The sequence below is a fragment of the Amia ocellicauda genome, chromosome 10 (genome assembly GCF_036373705.1).
Source record: "Amia ocellicauda isolate fAmiCal2 chromosome 10, fAmiCal2.hap1, whole genome shotgun sequence".
Lineage (NCBI taxonomy): Eukaryota > Metazoa > Chordata > Actinopteri > Amiiformes > Amiidae > Amia > Amia ocellicauda.
Window position 1 is genome coordinate 8,160,032 of NC_089859.1, and position 21,595 is coordinate 8,181,626.

The following is a 21,595-nucleotide window of genomic DNA, read 5'->3' on the forward strand; positions in this document are numbered from 1 at the left end:
CACTTTGAAATAGCAATAAATGCAATTACAGCTAAGATCAACATTAGGCCTCTCAAATTAATTCATGAGGAGCGATGAAAAGTTCATTAGATTGCTGGCCGTCCCCTCACCCCACAACTGAAGCCTACTGAGGAATTTGCATTATACCAGAGGTTTATTCTGAAAAAGCACCAATGCCACAAAACTTGACAGGCCACACCATATGTGGTATCTCAAGTATCAGTTACATGTGCTCCCTAATTGACTGAATGATCCAACCTAGAGGAGATATAACTAGCTTTCAAGATGTGACAATGGTATTATTTTCTACAGGACTAGACGGTCATTTCTAATACAGTGCGTTTATATACACTGGTCTAGGGAGACAAAAGAGGGAGGTGTGTTTGTTAGCAGCCAATTCAGCATGACTGCACTTCCGATAGCCACCACAGGGGGTCAGCATAACGTGAGAGGAAAAGAAAAACAACCACCATGAAAGCAGACTTAAGGAAAGACTCAGAACAGGAAAAATAAAGTGTCAGGGATTGGCAGTGGTCAACGGTGAGCTCATGTATCCCTTGATGTATCCCTCAGCCAAGCAATAAACCATTTGTTTTCTAAAAGCTTCCCCCTCCCACCAGATTTGAGCTGCTTTACCAGTGAAGCGCTGCGAGAGCTTACCTGCGAACCACCATCTTGAGAATCCTGTAAGAGCCTTTGATAAGGATGAGTGCTTCTTGTCTGGAGCCGTAGAGCGCCGAACCGTTGATGTTCACAAGCTCGTCTCCTACGCGCAACTTCTTGCACAGTGCAGCCTTCCCACCATCTTCAACCTGAAAGGCACAAATGAGGCGGGACAAGTTAGCTAATGATCTGAGCTTTAGCTCTAGTTTGTACACCTACTATCTTGGCAGTACAGTCTATTGAATACTTTTTCTCTAGGCACCATCACCTACTTTAAGCCTACTTACAGTTCCTAGTTTAAACAATTTTAAATTTGATTAATAAAAAACGAAAACGTCTTCAGGCATGTAGGTGAAAACTTACAGCAGAAAATGAACTCTCGGTTCCTCTGAGCAGCATACTTTATCAGGCGAGACCACATATTCCTCTTACTTTACAACTTGAGCCAAGAGATTTTCCCTGGAACCGATTCTGAAGGAGTTCAGTCCCACAGACTTCCGGGCCCTTCTTCTGTCATCTGACACTAATAATTAAGCTGATCAAAGAAAATACTAATTGGGTAATTAGTATGCCTTCTTTGGTAGTACAGACAGAAAGGCTTTAAATATAGTTCACCTGAATATCAAATCCTTTAGAAATACAAAACTTGATTTTAATAAACACATGGCTTCAGTAAGGCCTTAAATTTAGTTTTCAAGGTTTGTCGACAGGCCCCGTTCCGAACTTTCCGTTAGCAATACTGATGTCAACATGATCGCACAGTACAAGGTTTTGGAGCATATCTAGGCTTGCACAACCAACAGCAACCCCACGACTCCATATTAGAAGCTTACCAACATCGTCTGTAAAATAAAAACACACGTTGAGATCAAATGTAGCCCTGCCCCCTTCGTTTCTTACTTGAGAAGACCGTTATTTTCACACCAAACATCGCTTTTCTCATTACACAAAACTCTCAGCTGAGTCTGCAATTTTGTAATCCATCCCCAGAAGCTGCCCATTTTGACTGAAGTCTCCGTTTGAGGGTTTTGTCAGGAATCAATGGGCCAAGATGTTTCCCATATGTGACCCTTTTCTTACACAAATGAGTAACATTTGCCAATGGCTTTTAGCAAATTCCATAAAATCCAATGAGGGGTCAAACCATAGACTTGGAAGCTAGACTTGAAATAATAATAGACTTGAGAATCTTTTGTACTGCTTACAACGGCAATACAGAAGACAGGATCAGAGTTTCACAAAGACTGTTCTCACAATGTCAAGGCAAAATACATTAAACAAAACTAGCAAATGTTCCAAGATTGTAATGAGAAAATAACGATGTTCAACGACAACTGAATAAATAACCTTTTATATGTATTAATACAAAAGTTACTGAGTAACACAGACTACTAGTTCAGTTAAAGATTACATTTTCAGACATTTACAAGATTTTAGGGTCCCAATTGTATGATTTTGTATACAGATGTACTTTATTCTAGTTGTCTATACAGCACCCTCTTTTTAAAATTATTACAGTTAAATTCCAACCCCCTCCCCACCATTTCAAATGGTTGGCAACCTTGCCTGTGGGTGAAACTTCAGAATGCATGTTCAAGAACCATAGCTCAAATTTTATGGTTGTAGTTAAAGTCAAATCGGCTTTTTATTTTTGTGTGACTTTAGTCAAATATCAGTGCGAAATGTGGTTTCTGTCATGACAGCAAAACAAGATGAGCAATTTGCCTTCAGCTGAATCATTTAATTAGATTTCCTTTAATTAGACATTCTTTATTTTCCCATATGTTGACTAAGATTGGTGCATACATACCACAGGACTTATTCTGTGCAGGAAAACTATCGGAGATCTTCGGTTTAATCGATACTTAAAATGGTTTTATTAAGAAAATAACTTATTTTTATTTACAGTCTACCCTTCCGAGCAATGGCTTCAAAATCAATGGAAATAATAAGGCTATAGTACAGTTTGAAGCATCTCACTTTAAACAAAACCTTAAGTCTAGAGAGTACCTAGTCTTCGGTTTGTTGCAGCCTTGTGTATTTTCAATTACATTGCCCAGAAATATATTCACTAGAATAAAACAAATATCAACAGCAACATCTACAACAACTGCACAGTTTCTCTTTTTTTAACATTAATTATTTCAGCTGAAAGCAGAATTAAGGAGTACTTACATTTTATCTGAGGCCATTTCCGTAAATAAAGCGTATTTTCACTCAAGTAAATACAATACAAGTAGGAATGTATCACAGCAACCGTTTTTATAGGACAACACCAAAATAAAAATAACAAGTCGTCTTTTACACCCTATCATTACACAGAACCCAAAAACAGCTCATACCTTCCTCACATCCCTCTTCAAAATACAACTAAAATGTACAGACATGTCTGAAATAATGATGGTCTTAATTTACCCTATAAAGTCAACACATGAAGAATAAAGTTACTTCAATGAACACCTCTGTGTTAGTCTCAACACCTCATTTCATTAGTTCCCTGGTTTGTGGTTTTGAAAATGTGATTATTCATAAAACTTGACTCTCAATTTAGCTTTTCACAATCACTTTGTTTTACCCTCAAACAACAAATTATAAATACAACTTAAAAGGAACTGAAGGAATAGAACACATTTCCGCTGTTTGAGTAACATCTACTCTAGGTCTATGTCTACCCCAAAACCTCTTTCACACACAGTTGACATCTCAGAAGTCATAAATGTCTGCATGTCCATTTTTGCCATTTCATTTTGCTCTTTTGCTGCACTTTACAGCATCTCCTATAATTGCCGGTACATCTGTGGTTTTGAAAAGATCTTTGAGCCACTGAAAACCCTCTTTAATACTTCTGGACCAAATGTTGTTCTTGTATCAGTTCCATCTGGGATTTACAGGCCCCACGAAGCATACGTCACTTACCATACACCGCCTGCCTAACACATCCAGACCCATGACTTCACCATCTCGTGCCTTGGAGGAAAAAAGGACCGTTTCTAATCACTAATCTAGTCACTAATATGACATGCTCTCAAAAACTGCCACTACTTCTGAGCCACCTTGGGAATTTATTTGACAATTGAAGTAGTGAAAGAAACCACACACCTTCTCTAGCATCTGTAGTCTCACACGAAGCATTCGACTCGATCCCGGTCCAAAACCGCGCCTGTCTCTGGTATCTAGGACGTGGCTGCATGCTTCGGCTCAGTCACCCAACAGTGTTATAACTACAACTGCTGCTGGGAAGTCCAGCTCAATGGCTTCTTTTAGTCAGCATCAGTCCCTCCCTGTTCAGGGAAGCCCCCACAGCAGAACGATAAAGTAGCATTTAGTATACCCCCAATTTACACCGAGATCCTTGTCCAACTGCCATTGAAGCATTTTCTCTCTCCTTTAGTGGATATTAATGGGACAATTTCAAAGAGGACAACTTAAAAAGGAATTACAGCTACTTTTCAAAGAAACTTCCAAACATAATTTAAAAGCTAATCCCCTATTCTATAAGACTTAAGATTCTCGTGTAGGTTTTGGAAATAATATTTCCATCACAATTAAAAAAAAAACAGAGAGAGAGATTCCTCCACATAAAACCTAGAATGATCTAAATACCAAGTGTTCATATTAACTTAGTTGTAACCTTATAACTAAGTGTGGCCTGGTTCAACCTGAGGCACAGGCGAATTTAAATGCTACAGTTGAGAAATGTGCAGATGCATATTTATGAAATTAACAAAACAGACCTTCAGAATTTGAAAAAGTCTAACAGAACGGAGAATTTAAACCTCCAAGATAGCCGATGCATTCATGAGCAATTGAAAGCTTCCTGGAAACACTTCCATATGTCCTGTAACTTTGCTTTAAATATGTCAATCGGGGTCTTACCTTGCTGGAGGGTGGGTAACCTACAGCGATTTGGTCAAAACAGAGCGACTACTGTGTTCACTGTCTTGCTTCATGAAAAGAATCCATCTGTATATGGAATGGTTTACCAACCAAGTCATGATGTCATGGAGGGCTTTTCTCATTAATTCCTACTTTCAACAGGGTGTTTATTTAAAGAATGTCTTCGCAGCTCGATTTGCCTTTAATAACCTAGAGAAGATAAACTGCTCCTTGGGGGATTCCACGCTGGCCGTCACACCTCTGAGCAGCAAAATTTGTTTTCTTCAGCTTCCAAAGCAAAAAAGTTTTTAAAAATAACTACGGCAACTCACATTATGTGCCACACCTAATGTTTCCACTGAGGTACTTTCTTTTTGTGTGTGTGTATGGGCACTTGTTCTTATTTTCCTGCGGCACACCATGCAATTACAATGAAGGCCTTGTGTGCACGGAAACTATTCTCTCTCTTTACTTGGGTCTCTCAGGCCTGGTTCAGGAAGTATCCCCATTGATCTACATAAGAGCAACAACTTCCACTTATACATTTTAAAATTAAATCGGGCAGGGGATTGTGGGGAAGGTGTGCGTGTGGTTTGTTTTAATTTGTCTTCATAAAACAAAAAAATCCACCCCCTCCAAAAACAAAAACAAAAAAGTATTCCCTTGCTGCTAAATTTCAACACATCACACCAAGGTTGTTAGTGTATTTATTAGTTCGGTGCTACTTTCTTTATTCAATTTCAATTCCAAAAATAGGACAAGGTTTGGTGGAGGGAGGTGGGGTATTGCAGTTGCGAAATGATGGAAAGATCACACACTGCTAGAATCGCACAGCTTTTTGCATTTCATTAATGATCAACGCACTGCAAAGGTTCCATCACACTCCCTGACACTAAGACACTGTATGGGCAGCATGGACGGCAAAGTAAACCTCTAAATCCCAATTTCTCAGTCAATTTCCCTGCTCAGTCAGTCGTCTACAATGTCCCACAGTAGATCTATGGCAATGCCAGCAGGCTGATCCACCACAAAGGTGCCTCAAACTCCTGAACTGCATAAGCAAAAACAAGATAAAGTAACTTCTGGTCGTCCTCAGCTCACAGAACATCACTTCATTCACCCTGTATTTTTCACAATTACCAAAAGAGTCGTGGCATGTTACGATCATTTTACACAATACATACTGTTTTTTACATTTAAAAGCTCATTACACCAAAAAAAAACACATTGCAGCAATTTGGAGGCCTATATATTTATGTTCACTTATAGCCAGGCCAGCAATTATATTTAAATTTACAAAAAAACACTGCTGTATTATAAATTCAAATCTGGCTCACTTAGTTTAACACTTGTCTATTCAGAAAGAATTCCCCAAGGCCTAAACCACAGCTTTAATGTTAGGTAATGTTCATTGTGACGTGCACACTGGGATTTCAGGATTACCCCCTTTTATAATTTATATTTAATTAACCATAAACACTCACAGCCCTGTGAGCATAACTGAATGTAACGAAGTCCAAAGGGGAACACTTGTCTGTATAGTGTTCTCAGCGTTAATGATTGCCGCAGTACGCCAACTTAAAGATGATGGCTAAGATAACCCAATAATACGTAACCGCTATGCATGTCCGATGGTCCTCACCCTACAGCGAGGTATTGCCTCCCTTATTTAGGGAATGAAGGTACCACAGATCAAACCACAAGATTGTACATGTGGCATTCAGTTTCCAGGTAGAAATTCATTTTTTAACATCAGAATAAATGAAATCCCCAATTTTTACGACTGGAATAGAAAATCCGCTCGTAGGGATGGTCTTAAAAACAAACACAAACAGACGCATATTTACACTGCATCATTCCAAACAAATGTACTTTATAGGGGGGGAGATTACGAAACAATCACCTAATCCCGGGGGGGGGGCAGTCTTGGGAAATAATTGAGTGATCATCTGTTTTGGCAGCTGTGCAATTATGCTGAAGGGTGGGACCAGTTGGCCAGTCTGGTGCTGAAAACGGGTGGTGGCACTGCCATTTCATTAGGCATCCGAAAACACGCGTCAAGGAATTAGCTCCCCACTTGCAGTCGGTTTCTCCCTTCCTGGCTGCAGCAGGGTATGAGATCAGAGTCTATATTTACACCCACACCAGCCCTCTCGCAGACTGCCAGCCATTGTGTGAAGGTGGTTACTCAGCAGCCATGTGACCCTGACACCAGCAGCACGTCTGCTCCGCAATAAACCCAGGGGAACTTTAAGGCATTGTTGCCCAACATGCCCTTCAAGGCATGATGACAGAAGCACAGAACGTCTACCTGAATGTGTGTTCAACAAGAATAGGCAATCCTCTGTTAATGCCAAAGCCAGAGCAATAACAACATCACCCCAGGGATTATCTGCTTTCTCTGAGAAATTATTAACACAGGACAGCAAAGCCACCAATCTATGGGGCAGAGGGGGGGCATGTCTCAATTTTACATGCTGCTAAAAGATGTGCTAATCCACTAGTTTACATGTACTTAACACATCATCAACATGCATCAATTGTAGGTGTTCCTCAATGGGCCTGTATGTCAGAGGAACTCAGACTTGTTCCACGAGCTGGTGGGGCAGAAATTTAAACCAAGATAATTATGAAAATAAATGTTAGAACTGTTGAGCTGCCTTTTAATCTCTTCTATTTGTCTCACTTCTATTGGGAATCACATAGACCATTTTGATGCAATAGTTGACAAAATGTTTTCTTTATAATCCTGTTCAGGGCTCTCGGAGTGTAAACCCCACAGCTACAAGAGCGCTGGAATATACTGTCCAAACCAGTTATACTGAACAATGAAGGATTTTTAAAAGCTCCCTGTTACTCCGGATTATCACAATCTATGACTAGTCACAAACTTGATCTTTAACAGCCATGAAGTGTAAGTGTGCTTAAAAAAAGTCATGCTGAGGAATAGCACCAGGGAGAGAAAGTGGAAGATTCTACGCTTCTGAAGTCCTAAAAACACACTGACAAACACAGACTCCAGCAGGGCAGCGATAGCAGTTCCTTTTGGCACAAAAGAGTGAAGGACAAAGCCATTCTACAGAGTGGGGGGGGGGGGGGGGCGGAGGCTAAACCCTGCTTTGAAGCCGTGCCTTTGTTTGCAATTAGATTCAAATTCCCGAGCTCATGAGGCCACAGTATTGTCAGTTCAGGCCAGCCTCCCCATCATGCCAAAGTAAAAAGACATCTGAATATTTGTTGCCATTTCCTGGTGCTTTCATAGAACCTATTCTTGTGCAGTCCCAGACAATAGCACAAACAGGAGGACACATTGGGTATCTGATATCAGTCATTAAAAATGTCCCAAACCAAGTCCTCCCCGATAACATGCATCCTATTATACCTAGAGGAAAAAGACACCTCTTATTAGTACTTCCATTGAGTCTTGCATTGATCATTGAAGAGTTGACAACATTTTACATTTAGTACACTACAACTACTTGACTTTACTTCCCCAAACAATCACTTTCAAAATGCAAAAACAACCAGGGGTAGGGAGAAGTTCTACTAGACAAACGGTTCTAGCCATTACAACATTTGCTCTTCATTGGATGCCTGTGATTGAATTCAGAAATGGAAGTGGTTTAGCAATGCAAATGAGAGTTTTAAAGGCAGATGTAGAAGACCTAATATAAAACATTCACCACTCACAGTCTCGAGAATGGGAACATGTAGTCTAGCACACAGTCTTGCACAGCAGTTTGCTATAGTTGGTGTGAAGCTAACTGTAAAGAGCAACTAAATTGCACAGCTCTTACAGCACAAGGCTTGGCTGTTGACCTATTTGGACACATTTCAATGTCAAAGTGGGCGAGAATATTGTTGCTGGCCTGCGTACTGCTTGAGGAAAGTGCAAAGCCGAAATAGCACAAAAACCTCTTTTACCGTGATGTGGTGAAGCTATTCAAAGGGTCTGCATCCTCCTGACCCACTCAGCCACTTTGCTTATCAAATGTCCGTCGTTCGGATCAGAAAAACTCTAAAAATTGGCTTCAAGGGGTAACTGGCTAGTCAAATAATAAAAAATAAAAAAATCTCATGTCATGTTTCAGTGGTTTAGCTCATATTAACCTGCTAAAAAAGAAACTAAAAAATAAAATAGCTTAAGGCTTGAAGGATCTCATTCCAGAACATGAACATGTTGAAAGTCATATTTGCTTAAGATACGGATCTAAGTATGGCTTCAATTAAACATTTTAGGAAAACTGCCAGTTCTTTAGAATGCATTCAGGATTTAATAGAATGGACCACCATCTGATCAAAGTGGACCAGCAGCACCCTATTAACTGCTTACAAGAAACATTGCTGTGCTCTGTAAGGAAAACACACCGGACACAAAGATGGGCGACGCTGAGGAAATGCACAGCTGCAGCACACAAACACGAGGGATGATCATTAACACGCTTCCTCCACATCCATCATCTAAGCTCTCCTCTCATCTGCCAAAGTTCCTCACAGTGTCTCTGAGCTTTAACCAATCACTGAACCTCAGCAGGATAAGTTAGCCTGAGATTACCAGGTGCATACTCCTAAGGAAGATTAGCGAGAGGAATCAAACCCCTGCACTCTCACTTGAGCAGCAGCAGCCATCAATCTAGCCGTTCCTGTGGTTCTTCAGCTTTCAGTCGGTGTTGAGCCTTGACTAAGACATGAACCAAAGGGCAACTCATCACACAGCAAGCTCTTTTAACTGAGTGAAAACCAAGAATGAGCAGGGAGCTTTTTTTTCCCCTTTACAGCCTTAAACTTTCCATTTTAACTGGGTTTCTCCACTGATGTGCTCCATTTGCTGCCACACATATACTTATAGGATACATTTATTTCACAGACAAACACTGGACTCAAGCCACTCCCTGCAGAGATCAAGCAACTGGTCTTACAGTCTAGAAAGAATGCATTGAAATGGCAGGGATTCATCTTCCAGAAGTAACGGGGTGGAAGGTGGATGTGAATAAGCTCATATTTTTCAACCAGCTTCATAAATGTGAACATCTACAATAATGCTGAAAAAAATAAGCAGGTTATCCAAAAAATTACAACCCCCAACCAAAAAAATAAACACACTTCTACTCAATGATTCAGGGAAACTAGTATTATATCCCTGAGTTAAATCACCAAAACCCACATTAAATTAAACCTTGGCACAACAGGCAATCAAGTTATAAACTTAGTACAAACCCAGTGAAGGCTTTTAGTTGGTCAGACATTTCTTGAGTCTAACATGTGCTAATCAGCCATCCAAATATAGGCTTGTAATTGTCAATCAAAATTTAGGTTGACATTTCAGTTCATCTCAATGCACAATAAGTGCCACACTATTTCCAGCATGATTAGCATTTCTTCCATATAAATGAATGTGTGAAAGTGACCTCTAAAAGATCTAGTCCGCAGGAGCCATTTTTGATCTTGTACTTGTTTGGGACAATATAAAATCCTCACTGCATAACTTCTGTTAGCTTACAACAACAACTGAAGTGAAAACGCAAAATAAATAAGTGTGTATTTCTTCAGGGGGGTATGAAAGTGAATTTACCAAGGGCAATTAATGATTTACAATTGCAAATGTCTCCACTGTAACACCCAGCCAAAAATACACAGGCACTAAAATCCCACCAGTAAATTAAATGGGAATAGTGAGAATGAATAGTTCCCTGCAGCCCTTATTAACAGTTCTAAAAAAATACTTTCCATTTGGAGAGTGAACAGAAACAGAAATGACTCATTTTGCTTTTTAAAAAAGTTTCCTTCTCTTTATAATCTTAAATACCCACATCACATTAAAGTCACTTACGCAAAGTTAGGGTTTATTCCATGGTGACCAGAGACACACAGTTCGACAGACAAATAGACAACCACAAAGTGATCAATAATAATTGAAAACTAAGGTAGAAATTAGGAAGCATTTAAGAGCAAATAGCATATCCCTTTAAAGGTGGTTGTACTGATCTTTCCAATTCATACTCTTTGGAAAGACAGGGGAAAATATACATCTGTGTTGTTTGATTAAAGAAACACAACCCAAAATGTATGCATTTTTGCTTTGCTTTTTTGTTTTACCACCAATTGTGGTGGTTTTATATTATTTTCAGATTATGGGAAAATGCAAATATACAGAACAAAAGGTGAACAAATATTGGAGTACATTTCAAAATATTACCTCAACTATTTCTCTAAAACAATCTGCAGCTAATAGGGCTTCAGGAAGTGTCCAGTATATACCTTGTGTGGCCTTATCAATTGAAAGATCACTTCCCCTGTACATGAGGCAATATAAATAACAGGGTTGAACAATTAGCAAACACACAATTGGGAATCCATTAATATGCTTCTTGAGACAATGTTTCCATGCAGTCCAGAGGCATAGTCAAGTAGCTTACAATCTCATTGCTTCCGTCTTGCGATTTCCATTAGAATAGTGTGTAGGGGATCTGGGGACACCATGCAATCTTCCCTATTGGTAAAGCACTGTAGTAGAGCAGTAGGACAGCATGGCAATCAATCCAACTAAGCACAGCAACAGACTCACATGTTAAAAGGGCAACATATTGGGAAGAAAAAATAATATGCAATGCAAACAAATCATACTCACTGCAATAAGAATCAATGTCAATGCGTCTCCCCAAAATGGATTTGATCTCTTGCACAGTTCTGTCTCAGATTCCCATTGACTAGCCCTGGGCCAGTATGAGGAACAGCTGTTTGAATGTCATCTCTTAAGATACATATTTTTTAAATACTGAAATTACAGTAACAGCTTCTTACATCCACCACAGAAATAAATCCTTCTAATTAAACAAATCTACACAATCATCTCCATTTCAGCTTAGACACATGCACCTCTCTGATCTCATGCGTTCATTTCCTGCGATCAGATGTCATTACTTGGGGGCAAGGAGGAACGATAGGTCAATTAACCCAATTGTGTCTGGCTGCCCCTGGAATACTGGATTCTCATTATTTTACCTCACAAGAAGAAATGACTGAACTTGAACAGTAGGGCCATTGCTTCAAGGAAAACGGTAATAAAGCAAAAAGTACTACACACTAGATGTGAGATCAACACAAGGAACAGTAACACACAAACTCTTCAGCGAACAGCAAACTTTGCTTTAATACAGACCGACAGACTTCTTTTTTTATTTACAGTGTGGATGCACTCTGATCTTGGCTGTTACTTGGCTAATGAAACTTAGAAAGATATGGCAGCTGACCAGTCCCAGCTGAATCGGATATGGCTAACGTGTTTATCTTAATTCGACACAGTCACAGACATGATTTAGAGGGGATAGCAGGCGGAAAAAAAGCGGCCACATTTGATGTCCAATGGTTGCGCGTGAACTCAGAACGACCTTCAAATGTACGAGAGTCCTGTGTCTCACGTGGACACGATGTCTTTATTCTATCGAAATTGCCAAATTAGTTTTATTTTATTATTCGTGTATTCCAGTTGGAAAGTTCTACAGAGACCCCCTCCCTCCAAAGCTCGATGTTTAATAGTCATTGCATTCTTTCCAGACTGTGTGAAATTTGGAAGTGTTGCTGGATCCCTGTCTTGCGTTTGAAGTTCCTCCTTAGGTTAGAAAATGTAATTTCCATTTTGCAGAATCTTGACATGTTTCACTCCTTCCCATCTCACCCAGCTGCCAAGATGTCTGCTTCTACAGTTGTATTCTCATTTTTGACTGACTGCTGTAATCTCTCGCTTGCCTGACTCCGTCTCTCTCAGGTCAAGAGCACACATTCAATTACCTCACTTACTAAGCCGGACTGCTTAAGGAAGTCTGTTACAACCTCCCAACTCCTAGTCCCTCAACCTTCAAATTTATATAAGCTGCTCCAAAATCACATTGGCCTTATCTATGGTCATCCAAAGGGCAGGAAACTCCATGCCAAGTTTAAAAAAGGGAAGAAATGGGTCCAATTCGGAGTCTGATAACCTCATCTAGAAGAAAGACTCTTAATATATTTGCATTTATTTTTGGTTTCTAGCATCATAAAATCAAGCTAAACAAGTACTTAAAGTATGTGTACATCACCTGCCTGGAAATTATTTTCACCACACTCTTCAAATAAAACATACAAAAATAAGTTTCTAATACTTGCAAGTACAATGCAAACTTCAAGAGTACGATAAACAATTCCACCTCAACCTGAATCAAAAAATAAAGATTCAACAGAAAGCATTTCAGGTGTAGTTCCACTATAATAGACACATGCAGTCCAGCCTCACTGTAACATAGCACAAGAGCAGCTGTATTAGAATGGCTTTGTCGTTTCCATCCTTGGGGTTATTAGCACTACCTCAATTCCACACAGGGGTTAATAAGCACACCATTTATCCAGCCAACTCCATACTGGCGCTGATTCGTTTACCCTACAGGATGTGTGGTCAAGGCCCCCACGCATACCAAACATTACATCCAATTACAGGAGAATGTCCCCCGTCTCCAAAACTGCCGGAAAAGTTAGCTTCTCTTACTTTCCAGTAAGTGAAGTTTTGTGAAATAAAAAGATGAGAGCTCTGTCCTCTATTGTCGATGGCAGAACAAACAGACAAGACTGCAGTGAAGGCAGGTGTCAGAGCTCAACAGACCTTCAGAGACAGTGCTGTCCGTTAGTGGAGGACACAGACCAAAAGCCGCAAACAATCTACTTCACACCACAAAACCATGAGACGTGCAGCTAAATCCATTTCCTTTCTCCTTAGACCGCATTTGCTTGTGTGGTTTGTTAGCGGTTAGTGTGACTATACCATCAAGTTGGGAATGATGAGCGCAATCGAAAAAAAAGGAACGGGGTGACGTGAACGTTTCAACATTTGCCTTTTTATGGAGGTCATTTATTTATATCACAGACTTTCGGAGAGGGGCAGTGAATTTGAACTGAAAAGGGAAGAAAAAAGGAATTCTCTTATTGGTCATGCAGGAGAGAGAATGGAAAAAGAAGGAAACCGGTCTCATTTGGTGGCTCCTGACACTGACTCCCATGTAAGAGCAGACTGATTCCACACCCCCCCCTGCATGTCTGCTGCAATTTTTGGCCGTGTCACACTGTGGTGCTCCTTCAACTCGGAGTAACCTCCCTCTCACTGATGCGCAAGTCTGAGAATGTGATCTCTGAGGGTCACTCTCTTAAACATCTTAATTCAGGCTAAATAAATCAACACTTCACTGGAATGTGGCGAGCAAGTCTTGAAGTCCCAAGGAAGGGAGATTCCTCCCTCACTCCCCCACACATAACCCCCCCCACCCTGCACATGAATCATGGGTAGGGTTTGCAGATTCAAATAAAAACAGGCCAGACCATTTATTTTAACCGTGCTTGGGAGTTGTTTTTTTGTGTCTTTTCTTGTTTTGTTTAATTTATTTTAATACACAAGTGTAACATATTAAGCAGCCATCAAATGCTAAGCACTTCTGACATAATATGGAAATGTCACATAAAAGATGTATAACTAAATACATACATTTTAATACTGGACAAATTCTCATTGCATCTAAATAACATCTGAATTCCTTACATCAGAACAACAACTCAGTGAAAAACCTGACAAACACAAACAAATATCATGTGGTGCCATGGCTTATTTTCAGTGTCTGGCACAAATACTTCTCTCTTTGGCTGAATCCCTAATTATGAAATAATTTAACTGGAGCAGGGTGAGTTCCCTGTAGTGACACTTTTCAATTACAGCATTCAAACTAGGTGTTGAAATAAACTGGCTTTCACATTTTTTGGAAAAGTGGCTTCATTCTGATTTATAGCAGCTCTGTAAGCTAATGACTGTGTTCCAAGTGGAGAGTTGATTTGCATCTTCAAGTCTGAACCATTCCCAATCCACAGCCTGCTGGGGGACCCACACCGAGATCGCCTGAGCTGAAATCCAACTTCCTGTATTCACCTAGCCATTTCCTGACATTTTTGGATGAGAGGTTTTTTCACTTGATCTTGACTTTTTTAAATGTTTGTATTGATCCCATGGCACTATGTGAAATACTAAGGTGTTATTCCTAGAGTTCTGGGTAAATTCCATATCATGCTATCTATCTACCTTGATAAATTAAATTTGATTAGCAGTTCCTCACTTATCTAACTTTTCTATTGTGTGGCAAGAGGTTGGTGCAAAATGGCAGCCAGGACTCAACAGAATTGTTGTAGTTCAGTGGCTGGTGAAATTACTGCCCTCCATCCTGCAAATCAATTTGAGAGGAAACCAACGACTTCAAAGAAAGTTACGGATTATAAGAAGCTGTAGTAGTATTGCTTGGCTGGATAGAGCAATGGGCCAGTTAGGGAGGCAGTGATGCCCAGACAGACCTTCCCACTCTTGTCACACACAGTCAGTGAAATGAACATCAACAAGGAATCCTTAATTTAAGGAGGAAAAATAAATTAACACTAGAAGATGAAGTACGCTGCCAAGAAGGCAGGTCTGATGGTCAGTAATGACTCACAGAAAAAAAAGCTAATGCATCCAGCCTTAGTGCTTTTTCAGATTCCACTTTTTTATATATTATTTCCTGTTACAGTAACTGCAATATGGCCAAAACACCTTGTGATGTGTCACTTGTATTGAAATGTGTTTAAACATTTTTTTTTTAATTCAGTATGATGCTAAACAGTGAATGAAAGATGTGGCATATAGCCTTGGCACATGCGTTAAAAACTTAAATTGGCAAACAGCATCCAGTCACTTTGCATTACAAATATTCAAAACTAACACGAAAAGGCGGTTTGAGGCCGTTATTTTCTACTCAATATAAGTGTTTTCAATGTGTGTGATTTACATAGCGTGGGGAAAGCAACAGAACAGTGTTAATTAAGATACGAACATCAGAAGGCACAAGAACTGTAATAATGACATGTCAGCGGCATAGGCATAAGGCTATAGTTGTCACTGGCATAGGCAGAGGTTCAAGGCTATAGTGATCATGGAGCCGACACCGTTTAGATAAGACATAAGAAATCCATAGACACAGGCTATAGATGACTACGCTCAGAATCGCCATTGGTTTCCTTAGATTTGCCAATCGACTGCAAAACTTTCCTTTTGTCTACATATCCCTCAGTGACCATAAAAAAACTCTAAAAGCTGTTTCGGCGTAGTATGCAGGCTATTACTCAGCCCAGATGTGTGGTAGCCTTCATCTACGCTGCAGATGTTTCTTGGACTTCAGTTGGTGGAAGATCAGCCAATTTAACGCGCAACTGAGATGAACTTCTCCAGTAAGTAGCCTATACTATTGTGTCACCCGACAGAAAGGAAGTCCCCCCCATACTAATGACTGGCTCAATATTTAGTAGATCTGTCTGTACAGCGTGCGGAGGGGATCAATACATCCACAGAGGTTCACCGCAGTGCGCAGCCACTGGGCAGACTGACCGACTTTGTGGTTAAGACAAATAAAAACATTCAATGAAAATGTGCAAGAGTTTGATTTATATCCATACAAACGGACATCCAGCTCAATTACCGTTGTGTGAACTGAATACAGACGATGCTGCCGCTGTCGAAATGAGGGCTGCAGTCTAAAAAGTCGTCTGCAGGCGATATATTATTATTAGGCACTTGACCTAGTTTGCATGTTTCATCTGCACAAGTCGGGAACGTGTCGGCTGTGTCGCTTTTCAGTACTTCTGTCTTGAGAAGAAAAGCAGATACCTCTGCAAATGAACAGGCGCAAACTGGACAACAAAAGTGACTTCCTTAGAACTTCAAACTTATCTACCAGCCCTAATGTGCGGTTATCCACATCGGGTTGATAGCGGCGATCACCTTTCCTTGAAACCCGGGTTCACTTTACCTTTGTTATGATGAGCGGCTCCCCGTGCTCCAGACCCCCTTTCAGGGTGAAGCCCCAGGGCGCCCCTCCGTGCAGCTGGACCTGGATGTGGTGGAAGGACACCAGCTGGTCAATGGTCTCCATTCTCGGGTCCGTCTGTGCGTAAAAGTCGGCTCGCAGACGCTCCTATCCGCGCTTGCTCTCCAAGTCCCAAGTCTCCATCACTGGTTCATTGTAGTTACCGAGGGGAGGAAAAAACACTGCAGCTCGACTAGAGGAAGTGATACTGCCCATACATACGGCTGAGTGGCAGGGAGGCAGGCCGGTGGACAGCAGATTTGAGCTTTCAGGCTCCAATGTGAAGTGTTGGAGGGGGAGGGTGCTGCATCAACTGGCTCATTGTTTCTTGTTCAAAAGACGCAGTTAGTCGTAGCCTTCTGTGAACGCGACTTGGAGAGCCCAAAGCTAAAAATCAAGATATAACAAACGTCTTACATAGCCCAATTATACAGATCTATTGTTTGTTTTACTGGTGCTGGCATTCAAAACTATGAGCAAGTAAAACTTTCATTGTTTCCTTAGACGCCACGGGCGACTGGTTGTTTTTCATTTAGATATAGCCTATAAAAAACATTTGAAAGTTTCTATTTAGGTGATATTCAAGTTGCTTTGCTGTTACACTGTTTTTTCTGGTTTGCATTTACATATCTGCTGTTGTAAAATGTAGTCCGCTTGGTTAGACAACTAAAATTCCCTTTCCAAATGGTTCAATCATATTTGTGGTTATATGTCTGACCTGTCAAGCTGTACAGCGTTTGGTCTGTTATTTAATGTCATGGTCCATTAAAGAGATGCCTTTTGTTGTTTAATCAGCTCAGGACTGAACACAGCTGTTACCTATTTATGGCATTCGTTTTATTATGCTAATGAAACTGAGAAATTGGATGAGAAAAACGTCCTTGCCTTGGATTTGATCACAGCAATGTTCGTGCTAGAGGATACTTCCAAAATGTCCTCAAATGTAAATTTGGTTACATGACCTATAGCGACAAATGTTCAGGGACGAGCAGTGATTGATTATTTTTTCGACATTCCTCCTAATTGAAAAAAGGCAAGCAAGAACATGCAATATAAAGAAAATAGTTTGAGGCCATTTCCATTTAATATTAAATATATAATATAATTAGTTGATACAGAAGGTTTTCCTTGTTTTCGTGCAAGAATCGTAGAAAAGAATTTGAAGTAAGTAAGCAATTAAATCCCAGGAAAATTATGGTTATATTCCTTTAATAAAATAGGACTTTAAACAAACAATTCCTGAGCATGAACCATCACCTTTGTCTGGCTGCTGTCTTGATGTTGAGTGTAGTAGGTTAGAGGTAAAAGTTTCACTGCAGGACGTTTTTGGAAGAGCCATTAAACCTGGAGATTTAATTACCTCTCAGATCTCGCCTGGCTTATCCAAACACACACACATACTCTGACAAGTCTTCACATATTTCGCCTCTTTTTTACACTCTATCTCCTCCTCTGGTGAATGCCGCTTTTCACTCCCAATGAAACCGAAGACAGTGCTCAACTCAACACCTGGTTTCAAGCATCTGCAAGAGTTGGACACTTGAGCGAAAACAATCTCCAGATCAGAAATGTCACAGGTCTGTCTGTCTCTAGCCTGATATGATTCCTGCGCATAACATTCATTGACAGACACTTTTATTTGCTGGTAGATTTATTTGATATATCCTAGTTGCAGGAGGGAAATTTCAAATCAACCATTGAATCAACCTCTTAAAACCGAACACTTCAGCTTCCAATAGTTCTGACTTTGAAAAGAATTAAGGCTGTTTTATAATAGTAATACAGAAGTGAACACAAAAACCCGACAGAAATGTATCTAGGAATCAACAGCGAATGCGTTTTCCTCATGTTTTTTATTTGTTTTGCTGGTTTAGGATGTCTGTGGATGTGTACTGTAAATCTTGATGTGTCCCAAGCTGTGGTATTGTTATATAGAGGCATCCTTTGAGTGCTCAGTTGGTTCTGGTCTTTAATAACCAAAGCAGCATGCCATGTAAATGCCTGACAGACACTTTTATCAGATCACATCTGCCGACGTATGTGGAGGGCGCAGCTAAGATCCCATCTTTCACATGTTTCCTATAGTCCGCATCAGAGACCTTGAAAGCACATGTCAAAACACTGATGCTTAAGAAGACATTAAAGCCTTTCATTATGGGCATATAGCGTGCACACTAAAACAATCACAGTGGTTAGAGTGGGATGGAAACAGTTTTCTTCGAAATAAATATAAAAAGAAGGATTTCTGAGTAACCAGGTTAAAAATGATTCATGAAATGTGTAGTTATGCTGCCAAGCACTGTTAAGTTTGTTTCCTAGCTGTTCCTAGGGAGGGAGGATGGGATTAATTTTCAATGCACACTTTTAGACCTGTACAGCTTTCTTAAGTGTTGCATATTCTTAAGGTTCTTGGTTCCTAGATAAACACACACGATAGAACATTCCATATATTTTTTTAAACTAAATACAATGTTTTGAAATCCAGTCAACGTGAACCGTTCTTAAATCAAACTCTTCCCATGGCATTACTCACTGCAAGAGGGCCTACTGTGTGTAATTTCATAATTGCTTTTCCGGTGGTAAACTTTCTATATAGGGATATTAAAACTGATTGGAAAATGAATGCCACGTTTTAGCTATTAATTCATTCTGAAAGGCCATGACATTTCTCCCGTGGCTTGTTAAACTTGTATGCAACGTGAACTATTATTTTTCATTATTATTAGGCATTAACAGTGAATTTGCTCTCAGCCAGAATAAGTACAGACGACAATATCCAACATCCTGCTATTTATGGTGTATTTTGAAATATTTAACTAATTGGAGTTCTTCAATATAATAACCTTCAAAATCATGTGGTTTCATGTAAAATGGAAAGTCATAGGTTCATAGACAAATACTACCAAAAAAGTGAGTTCTTATTCCTCTCATATTTTTCTATTTTTTTCACAGACTAAGTGCAGATATATTATTGTATACAAAGACACACCATATCATATCTCTCAGGAAAAACTTTTAAAATTTTTTTAATGAGCAAAGAGAACAGCTCTTGGCCTTAGCCGGATCCTCTTCAGAAATAACCCTGGCCAGTTTGATCTTTCTAACTTTTGGTAGCACTGAGGTAATTGTGATACTTGGTTCTCCAGAGGAAAACTGACAATCAGCTCTACTGAGACTCAGAGTTGGTCCCCTGCAGTCTCCTACATTGTCACCTCAAAGTGACCCTATAGCTCCTTCCCTGGTCATTATTATGTGCAATATGAATGTTATGACTTTGTAAAATTGTTTGTTTCGGGCAATAATGACTAGTTCCTGAACATTAATTGCTCAAATTTTCCCTCCTCTTTCCCACTGTGAAAGCAGTCATTGCCTGTTGGTAATAACTGTTGTGGCAAATAACTGTAGCAATTACGTTCCCTTAACCCCACCTTTAACAATCCTTCAACAGTTAACATGTACTTGTTTGTGTATTTCAAAAGAATGGTGTGAAAAAAACCCACAATATGGTCCTACAAGTGGAGGCATTTTAAAGATGTTTGGGCCTTTGTTTAATGCACAGTAATACACTTACCCTGGCCCTATCATTTTTAATCATGCTTGGTGGTCATCATCAGTACAATAGGATATTCACCTTCCAAATACTTAAGTCTGAATAATTGTGGAAATGCTTTGGGTCCAGACAATATAACACAAAGCATGGCACTGGCAGAGCAGAGATATAGATAATAATGGTGGTGTGGTGGCATGGTGTTTAATGGCTTATGCAATACCTTCCGTAGAATCACATTAATCCTGTATTGTGATGTGAAATACACACAGTGTTCTAGCATGTTAGGGAGTCTAGTGGGAGCTGTTTAGGAACGCACAGTTATTCTCCTATTTTTAACCATGTGAATTGAGCAACTGCAAGGACAAGCTTTGTATATTTAATTTTGGTATGGGAAACAGCCAGGCCAGGCAGATATAACAATGCACCCAGATTTCCCTGCCTTCCTCTGCAATTTATTTTTGCTTTCACACCCCCTCCTCCCACACATTATTGCTGGTACTTTCTGTTCATGGGCATCATGCATGGGGTACACACTCTTACCACAGAGTAATTAATCTGTAGGGATGAACTGAGCACATTTTTGAGGGGGCATCTTAAATTAAGGCCATCCAAGAGATGTGCTTTTGATAGTCATCTCAGCTAGGACCCTCTCTTCAAATGCATGCAGCTGAATCTTGACAACCACAGGGAGCAATGTCTCTCACCATTTGCCTGCTTGATGGGTGGCTTATAGTTGCAAAGGCCCCCGGAAACAAATGTTATCCCTGTCTGTTTATCTCAGTATTAGGAACTGTGTCGCACAAACCTTGGGGGGATCACAGCAGCAACTCTGCTCGGCATTGTGAGCGTGCCGCAACAGGCGCGCTGGGGCTAGCATTGCTGTCAGGATTAGCAGCCACTTTACTTGTCAGCAGAAGTAGACAAGGTGCGTGTCTATAGGCCCCAAGATTTAAGATACTGGATTGGAGAGATTAGGGTCTGTAATTAAAATAATACCAGTATTAACCAAGAGAACATGAACTGGCTCCATAATCGTTTGGGAAAATGATAAATAAGGAAAACAAAGAGATCTTAAAATAAGTGTTAGGGACACCACACTGACATGGGAGCAGTGAAGGATACAGCAACAGGTTTCTCTTTTCTACTTTTCACATTGTGTAAGTGATCCAAATTCAATGTATATTTTTTTCTGCAGATGGATACATATATATTTCACAAAGAGACTGCAGCTGCGAGTTTCATCTTTCCATTTCAGAACGTCCTCAGCACAACTGAAGATTTAATGGGGATGGTTTTCATTTCCCTAGTTTTCCTTGTTCAAAACAGATGAAAAGTTGGTACCTCAAACCATATACCAAACATCATATGACCTCTGGTCTTTAGAGAGGGCTTGCTTTGAACAGAATTGATGTATCTGATAGCCGGTGCAGAAAATATTCACCTAGAGGAGAGAACTGTATTTGTGGGTCACTTCATATCATTTCAGGTCATCTTTGGTCCCTGACTTACAGAGTCACATCTGGTTTAGAAACTTTGTTTGATGTTTCAGCAAATATTCACTTACTCATTCTGTTCCAGCAGCCACAATAATAATAATAATAATAAT

General features: G+C 40.0%; 1 protein-coding gene across 1 annotated transcript in view; it reads right to left on the reverse strand.

Annotated features, from left to right (window-relative positions):
- The window catches only part of shroom4 (shroom family member 4), a 45,457-nt gene extending 28,745 nt beyond the window's left edge, over positions 1 to 16,712 (reverse strand). The window contains exons 1-2 of the mRNA XM_066714851.1: positions 16,383 to 16,712; positions 661 to 812 (exon numbers count right to left, since the gene is read on the reverse strand). Of these exons, the coding sequence (XP_066570948.1) occupies positions 661 to 812; positions 16,383 to 16,505 (275 nt within the window). The 5' untranslated portion in view covers positions 16,506 to 16,712. The remainder of the gene's footprint in view (positions 1 to 660; positions 813 to 16,382) is intronic.
- Between the last annotated feature and the right edge of the window lie 4,883 nt (positions 16,713 to 21,595).